Source organism: Aspergillus terreus, genomic scaffold (genome assembly GCF_000149615.1).
Source record: "Aspergillus terreus NIH2624 scaffold_2 genomic scaffold, whole genome shotgun sequence".
Classification (NCBI taxonomy): domain Eukaryota; kingdom Fungi; phylum Ascomycota; class Eurotiomycetes; order Eurotiales; family Aspergillaceae; genus Aspergillus; species Aspergillus terreus.
In genome coordinates this window covers 1,419,125-1,427,539 of record NT_165925.1, presented here as the reverse complement: position 1 = coordinate 1,427,539, position 8,415 = coordinate 1,419,125, and the positions used below count along the sequence as shown (strand labels likewise).

General features: G+C 54.2%; 3 protein-coding genes across 3 annotated transcripts; 2 read left to right on the top strand and 1 right to left on the bottom strand.

Annotated features, from left to right (window-relative positions):
• Positions 1-510: 510 nt before the first annotated feature.
• ATEG_01498 (uncharacterized protein) lies at positions 511-2,814 on the top strand (the record flags this gene model as incomplete). The annotated part of the gene is made up of 1 exon (XM_001208863.1): positions 511-2,814. The coding sequence occupies one exon, from the start codon at positions 511-513 to the stop codon at positions 2,812-2,814; it is 2,304 nt and encodes a 767-aa protein (XP_001208863.1).
• A 576-nt stretch (positions 2,815-3,390) lies between these two features.
• ATEG_01497 (Yip1 domain protein) lies at positions 3,391-4,514 on the top strand (the record flags this gene model as incomplete). Its single annotated transcript, XM_001208862.1, has 3 exons — positions 3,391-3,459; positions 3,709-4,085; positions 4,265-4,514. The coding sequence occupies 3 exons, from the start codon at positions 3,391-3,393 to the stop codon at positions 4,512-4,514; spliced, it is 696 nt and encodes a 231-aa protein (XP_001208862.1).
• A 629-nt stretch (positions 4,515-5,143) lies between these two features.
• ATEG_01496 (putative sterol glucosyltransferase) lies at positions 5,144-8,023 on the bottom strand (the record flags this gene model as incomplete). The annotated part of the gene is made up of 8 exons (XM_001208861.1): positions 5,144-5,194; positions 5,228-5,346; positions 5,410-6,062; positions 6,121-6,471; positions 6,522-6,834; positions 6,935-7,092; positions 7,141-7,831; positions 7,891-8,023. 8 exons carry the CDS (start codon positions 8,021-8,023, stop codon positions 5,144-5,146), a joined length of 2,469 nt encoding a protein of 822 aa, XP_001208861.1.
• Positions 8,024-8,415: the final 392 nt, after the last annotated feature.

The window sequence follows — 8,415 nt, the reverse complement described above, 5'->3', positions numbered from 1 at the left end:
AGCGGCTCTTGCCTTTCACTAGTCCCTAGTGCCCACGAGGGTAGCCTGCTGGGAATGCTAGAGCCAAAGCGCCTTAGTGCTGCTGCCTCAGGCTGCCAGGCAGCACTTGTTCTCGGCCCCGGAGTTATTTGCTCGATCGGGGGATGCTGGCAAGCTAACCATATCTTGCCTAGTCTGGTCAGCTCCGATATGATACGGATCTTTCTGCGCAGTCTGCTTTTTATTTTGCCTCTGCTCCTCATTTCGCTGCAGTCGCTGTCCTTCCCATTGCAGCTGCTTTAACTCGGGGATTTGTCTTTATTCTCTAGAATCTGTGGATCCTGTTATTCCTCCCCCTCCGAACTCCCGCAGTTTTCGTCCAGTTCGCAGGATTTTCCTTCACCTCCGCCGCAGCCCGCAGAGTCGCATACGAACAGACGGTGCAGGTCTTCCGTACTACGCAGACGCAGTTCAGGTTAAATGCTTCGCTGCAGCAATGCCCATGCGCTGCGGACAGGCGTCGAGACCGGCATGGCAGTGAGGATCGCAAGATGGCCCAGAGCGGTCTGGAGAGCAGCGCCGGTGGTGCCGGTCTCGTCAGCTGGGCGCAGTCTCTCCAGAGCAGCGATCCCGTCACCAATTGACACCTCTCTCAAGTCCGCCGACACGAGGCGCTGGTACTCCAGCGAGTCCTCCCCTCCCATCGAGCATGCCGACGAACCACGCACGAATGCGCCGAAACCCTCGCTCACCGAAGCCTCGAAACGACCGGAAGGTGCTGGTGACGACCTGGACCCCCTAATGGGTGTGGCCATGGCCGGGTCATCCCCGAAAATCCGGGAGCAAGATGCCGCGTTCTTCGGGCGCAGCGTCTCGTCGAAAGTGGTGGAATTGGAACTGAAATGGCTGAAGGATCCGCGGGCGCTGGCCGACCGGGTCGCGAGGCTGCTGAGCGCCGACGATGTGCCTCTCGCGGCGGCGTTGGTGCGGTCCGCGCAGAAGGAGCGCATGGAGTGCTCCGTCGCTTGGAACCATCTGCTCGAGTACTGCATGAACAAGCGGGCGCCGCGGGCGGCCTTCAAATTCTACAATGATGTATGTTGCGCGCGCGTGTCTTTTTGGCTGTATGGTGGGTGTGCTGACTTGGTTTTGCTTGTAGATGAAGAAACGAGGCCGGAAACCGAATTCCCGGACGTACACGATCATGTTGAACGGTCTCAGCAAAGCCGGGAGGAACTCGGGCCTCAACCCGGTCAAGACGGCTTATTCTATATATCGGTCGATCTCGGCGTCCAACTCCATTGTCGAGCCGAACATTATCCACGGAAATGCGATGCTGAACGTCTGTTGGCGTTTGGGAGATATGGATACGCTCTGGCGGGTGGCTGGCGAGCTTCCCGAGGATGGTCCCGGCTCGCCGGATCCAACTACGTATACCATTATTCTGAAGGCCATCAGGGATGCCACGCAACGGGACGTCGAAGGTATGCGGTCACGGGACGTTCGGCCGATCTGGATAGGAAAACCCAGGGCGTGACCGAGGGCAAGCGGGTCTGGTCTGATATTATCTACCAGTGGGGAAAGGGCCGTCTTGCGCTGGACAACCAGTTGGTGGGTGCGATGGGCACGCTTCTGCTGGAGGGTGCCAGCGACCGCGATTGCTATGATGTATTTGCGTTGATTCATCAGACCACGGGCGTCCCTATCCTTGCAAAGGAGCCCCCAAAGAGTATGCCCAAAAGATCGTCCACTTCGAGACTCCAAGAGGACACTGGGCTTCAAGAGGAAGTGGAGGACGTTCCTTTTGTGGATGAGGGCAATCGGCTGTACAGACCATCAGAGCCTGAACAGGAGGCCAGTGAAGAACTTGAAGAGGAGGAAGAGAATTTCGATAACCTGTTCGATCCGGTCATCTCACCCGATGCGGCTAAACCAAAGGAGGGTGGTGACGAGGTCGGCCCCTCGTATCTTACTGTGGGCAACAGGGAGCTGTCCATGATCATGGAAGCATGCCTTTCCATGACGCAGGGCCTGAGCACTGGAAAGGCTTACTGGAATTATCTGACGCGGGAGGACCACGACTATAAAATCGACCCAGACTCGGGGTCGTTTCATCAGTACCTGCGGCTTCTGCGATTGGGGCGGTCCAGTCGTGCGACTGTCGAAGTGATCCGCGACCAGATGGTACCGTCGGGCGTGTTAGAGGGCAGGACATTTCACATCGCGATGAGTTGCTGTCGACGTGACCGCAACAATATCAACGTGTTGAAAAACTCTAATGAGCTTCTAAAGCTCATGGACGAGCATCTCGTGCTTCCGGACCCGAAAGCACTGGAGGGCTACCTCGAGTTGATCCGAGTCCTGGAGGATAACCCGCACCTCCTCGTGTCCTTGAACGGTCTCAACACGGACGAGAAGCTCTCGTCGAGCAGTCTTGGGCGTCTGGGCCGGGAACTACAGTTCCGTCTGCGACAAGTTGCAATTGACCAACTGCGTCCCCATGTTTCGAAGCTCGACAAAGCTATGGAGCATGGCGCCAGTATCCAGCTTCCGGGAGGTAACCGAAAGTCTAGGAAACCTGATCCGAACTCAGTGCATGCCGTGCGAGGCCCCCAGGCGCTGAAGGTGTTGGTCCAGGCCAGAGGTCTGATTGATACTACATTGAAGCCGGAAAACGCTTCGCTGCTTTCCAAGACCCTCCGCGAACAGCTCGAGAAGGACTCGATGGATTTGAGGAAATACTCTGACGCCAGCGTGATGAAAATGTACAAGGGTCTTATGATCTCCCCTACGCCAGAGCAGGTTCTGGCTTTTGAAGACCGAGCAAGAGACTAGTGTCGTATCTGTCATGATGTTGGCCGACACTTTCCGCTCACCATCCCTTGAGGCCATAGAAGAGTGGCCGACGTATGTATAACATGATTTACTACCTCCCCATTCCGCCTTCCTGCATAGACCGGCGTTGGTGTACATATTGCTGGTTTCCTGTATCATGGTTGACTTGGTTGCATACAAGATGGGCCTGGTGCATATACAGAGGTACTCTCATATCTTGTACAATATCCATTATCCATTAGATAATTCAATACCTACCTATCTAATAGCTACTACAAGTAGATTGAAGTGGTGAAAGCGTGGAGACGAAACAAGGCCAGGAACCGCACTCGGCACGCTCTCCGCCTGCCCCTTTCAGCCCGTGCCGCGTACGTAATGCCACTCTAGCCTCTCCATGATCATCGCGCGCTCACAGCTCCTGTTTCCCTTTCACTTGCAGTTATCTCGTGTCGTATCCAACCCCGACGGGTGCGCATAGTACCGGCTTCTTATTTCTTATCACTAACCAGGCGATGACCCTGTGGTGGTAATCCATCGGCAAACCGAACCTCACCGTGACCAACACAACTGCCTACCATGGCCAGCGCAGCGACACATTACCCTCACGGGGATGTCCATGATGATGAATCGATTCTTGATGATGATGTGATTGATGCTGATGATGGTGAGTACGGGTGTTGGCTGTCTAGCTTCTTTCGTCCCAATCCGGCTCTATATATGCTCTACAGTGACTGATCACATCCCCAATGGTTCGCATCTGCAGCTATCGAGGCCGACGACCCTCTCTCCACGTCCGACACCGCGCCCCTCCGAGGCAATATCCAGCCGGAACCGTCGAGCTCTCGAGGCGGCAACCTATCCGGCAACTACCTAACTTCTTCCATCCCCGGCGAGGACCGTCGCGCGCCGCAGAACACTATCGATGAGACGGTTTGGGCGACGCTGTCCCGCGACCTTCTTGCGGTCTGGGAGAAACTGCGTCAGGTCCTGTGGCCCAAGTACTTGCTGGGCGGAATGCTGCAGCGTGGTGGAGGCGGTATGGGTGCCGCCGAGCGAGGAGAAGCCACTGGATTTGGCGGTGGTATGAGAAACATGATCGGACGCTGGCCGGATGCCGACACTGTCTTGCAAGGTGGAATGAGTGAAGGGCTACGTGATTGGGACCTTTGGTGCGTGGTCTTTACTCCCGGCCTGCTTCACTGCATGTGGATTGCGCTGACAAGTCTTACTTCGTTATGGCAGGGGCCCTCTTATTTTCTGCTTGCTGTTGAGTATGTTCCTTGCAATGCGCGCGAAGGATGACCAGTCGGACCTGGTCTTCTCGGGTGTGTTTAGCATTGTGTGGATTGGAGAGGCTGTCGTGACCTTGCAGATAAAGTTGCTGGGTGGTAACATGTACGTTGGACGGACACGTGTGATGCTTCATTTGGTCGCTGACATTCCAATCTAGTTCCTTCTTCCAGTCCGTCTGCATCATCGGCTACACGCTGTTCCCTTTGGTCATTGCGGCTCTCCTCAGCGCCTTGGGCTTGCCGACCATTGCACGGATACCGGTCTATCTCGTCCTGGTCGCATGGTCTTTGGCCGCCGGCGTGAGCATCCTGGGCGGCTCGGGAGTTGTCCGGAACCGGGTCGGTATCGCGGTCTATCCGCTGTTCGTGTTCTACATTGCAATCGGATGTCTCTGTTTCATCAGCTAGACAGAGACACGATGGGAGAGCAAGCAGTCTGTTCTGTCCAGGCCGTCCGAGTAACGCAGGCTCGATCGTCGAATGGGCTTTTCAACCAGTGATGAACCCAGATATACTGGGATTGCGCTTTAGAGGCGTCGTTCCCGTTTATGTCCTGTTTGTAGCATTCAATTGTGTATTAGATTTAGCAGTGTCAAGATATCCAATGGAAATGTTTCGCGTTGGCGTTCGCACAAGCAAGCAGCTGTCCTTGTAGACATTGGGCACAAAGTACTATGTTTTTTTTTTTTTTTTTTTTTTTTTTTTTTTTTTTTTTTTTTTTTTTTCTATCTTATTCAGATCTTTGAACAAGACAACTCAGACAGGGTGGGATTCTCTGCTAGAAAGTAACGCTTCTCAGTGTCTCAGTGTTTCTCAAGCTTAAGCAGTAAATCAATGCATAGATTGTTGTATATGACTTCTATGATAGCTGTTACCAAACTTCCAAGCGATGTTTCTAGTTGGACTATTCCTTTGGAGGTACTCATTTCTCCTGACTCTCCCTGGCAATCCATACTCAGATCCACAGACTGGGTACACGGAACTAGGGATGCCTTTAGAATCGCCATCTCTCTAGTTGGAGAGATCATAAGAGAAATCTAGGCATCCACAGCACGTAGACGCGTCTCAAAGACCTCAAGTATCTGGTACTGCTGCTCGTCAGTCAGTTGCATTTTAGTTACCTGGAACAGCCCTTCTTTGAGTCGTGCATGCACAATGATTTTGCGACTTCGCCCCCGAACAGTGGCTTCAATGCTCTTTGAGATTCCATAGAACGGGTAGGCCACCAGACCGAGTCCAGCTGCAGAATAGTCGGGTCAGTACGATGACCATCTGGTACAACCGATAATGAGTGATCACTCACCTGAGGGCACCTTCGTGGCAAGTCCGATGGTACCTTTCATGAATCCTTTTGCTGCACCGAGCGCACCTTGCTCTCTCGCCCCCTTCACAGGCTTCGTGAAGATGCCCGTCAAGCCGTCTGTCATGCCCTCCACGAAATTCTTTCCACCGACAATGGCCCCGGACTTCCAGTCTTGGATAGCGCCATACTCCTCTGGTTGCTCTCCATATAGTCGTGGCACCTGTCGGAATCCCTCTGCTGCCGCATGCGGAATGTCGACTACCACGCCTTTGAAATATGTCCCGGTAAACTTGCCGAACCCTTTCACGGTTGCGGCGACCATGTTCCCTGCTGTAGCTAGGGATCTGACGCCTTGCGTGTCACTCAACTGACGGGAAGGCGTTGCGGAATTCAAAGACGGGGTGTCATCTGTGGAAGAAGTCTGTGTTGAATCGTGCGGTGATGGAAGTGCACTGCAAGGGGAGGAGCGAGCTCTCACACCTCCCTCTGACGACGGTTTTGGGGAGCGGCCGCGTCTGTATTCCACATAAGGGTTGTATAGCATCTCACCGGTGGAGCGCAACATTTTGGACCCTGTGACTGCAGAAGCGGATAGGACGCCGGTCAACGGGTCCCAACGGCGGTTCTCGATGTAGATGGGATTGACGTCGTAACTAGCGCAACCGGAAGATATGGTCAGCAACATCGTATCACGAAGAGTAGAGTACATACCAGCGAAGCTGCTTCTCGTTTATCCGCTCATTCTGAATCAATACTTGAACGGCTACCTTGGACAGATTGAGTGTCTTCTTCCCCTTTCGATATGTCCAGGCCGCCGCTTGGTCTGGCATCACGCAACACCGCATCCTGTCTAACGGTAGATGACTATAAAACGATTCGACGGCAGACATCACACCACGCTCTGTTTGCATCTGTTGCGCGATGTTCTGGGCGGCTGTTATGGCATTTGGCGTGAGGCAGAACTGGATAGCTGCTGCTAGCTTTTCAAAGGTGAGAGAAGCATATGGTATCGGTTTAGGGCCCGCACCGGCTCTGGCGACCATATGGCCCCAGAAAGGCTGGCTAGAAGGGTCAGCATTGGCACAGACTAGGACTTGTGTGGGTATACTTACTCCCCAAAGAACGGTACGACAGCAGTCGGTCGCCCAAGTCTAAGTCCGCAAGCGGTCGTCCCCGCGCCGCCATGGTGAACAACAGCGGCAACGTGCTGAAACAGCCACTCATGCGGACACTCATCGATGTAGTAGATGTTTTTGCTTGCATTTCCCGAGATTCCACTCCAGCCCTTGGATACAATGGCACGCACGCCGGCATGTGCCACTGCACGAAGAACGGTATCGATCAGCTTCTGGGGGTCGTCCACCACAATGCTACCGAAGCCAATGTAGACCGGTGGTGGGCCGGATTTCAAGAAGTCCTCCAGTTCTGCAGGCGGGGTGTATGGCGGGATGTCTCTGAAGAAGAATCCGCACACATCTACCAAGCTTAGCATCTCGTGTCGCTGGTCAGTGGCGTGCGCACATACCAATATGGGCTGGCCAGTCTTGTGGCTTTGGCATCAGCGCAGGGGACCAGCAATAGGTAAAGGGCACCTTCAGGGCCTCGGCTAAGTTAGGGCCTTCTGTCGCAGGGACAGGGTCCAGGTCTATCGAGGCTCGCCACCGGTTGATGATATCTCCGAGTCTGCATAATGATGAGTTGGTTGATTTCGACAACTAGGTGGTAACGTACCCCTGCCAGGTAAGCCATTCCACCACACCATAGGAAACCCAGTTTGCCGTTGTAGGCCTCATCGAGGATGCGTTTAGGTTTGCAAGAGGGTGCGGAAACGCCCTGGTACTGCTCCACGGCATGGTAAACATCAGGTGCACAGGGATACTCAACGCCTGTGCGCAGTGAATATGAGCAAAACTGGGAGGATTGGCAATGATTGCGTCTGCCACAAAGGGCTCTTTTGTGCGAGGATCATCGTCGATACAGGATCGCCAACACCCGTCAAGCATTGTCGCTACCATGGCCTGCTTCTTTCGGACCTCGCCTTCGCGCAACGACTTCATCTGCGGGATCAGGCCCGGGTTCTTGACCATGAAGGCCATGAGCTCAGCTGGGTCCCCGCCAATTGGATAAAACTCCAACCCGGACTCATAGACAAAGCCTTCAAAGGTATCATGGGTGGCGATGCGGACCCGATGACCGTGCTCCTTCAGCGCCATTCCAAGCGCGATGAAAGGCTGCACATCACCCCGACTGCCCACGATCTGAATGACTATGTTGAGTTTGATGGCACACGATGCGGGCTCTGCGGGACGCTCATCGACGTAGTCGGGAGGCGGGTTGTGAATGTCTTCCTGTTGCAAGTCGATTATCTTGGCGAGCGTTCTCGCGATCTTCGATTCGAGGTTGATATCGATGCGTCCATCGGCTACCAACAAGACTCGAATGGTTACTATGACTGATCGAACGCTCTGGCTGGCGACGCACCTTGCAGGCTTCCGGCTTCTTGGGTCAGTTCAGCATTCGCAACCAGCGAATATCGTGGAGGCGGTTGCGCGTCTACGGCGCTGCCCCCGGGCAGTTCCACGGGCTCCATGGTACGCCGTGGGGAGTGTGCCATGTTGTACATCAATTATGAGTATCAAATAGAGGGACAGCTTCGGACATGGGGGTAGGCATCGAGATATAGGCTTCTATAGTTCTCCAGCTGTACGGGACCCACCATTCGTATTCGTATGGACTGCCTTTGCTGGGGATAGCATGTTCTAACCCGAACTTCCACCTCAGAGGGACTGACCGTAGCCAAGGTACCCACCGAGGTGATCGACAGGTTGTGGTTCTTGTAGTAGATGTATAGAAAGTTGTATAGAATCATCGTACACACATGGTGTAGGTGTATACAATCTTGGAAGCGGTGGACCGAGCGGTGACGGAGCGACGGCGACAGTCAATCCCGGCCGAACAACAAAGCAGTTTGTCGTCACCCGTTTGTTCGTGCTGTTGTTCGTCCTC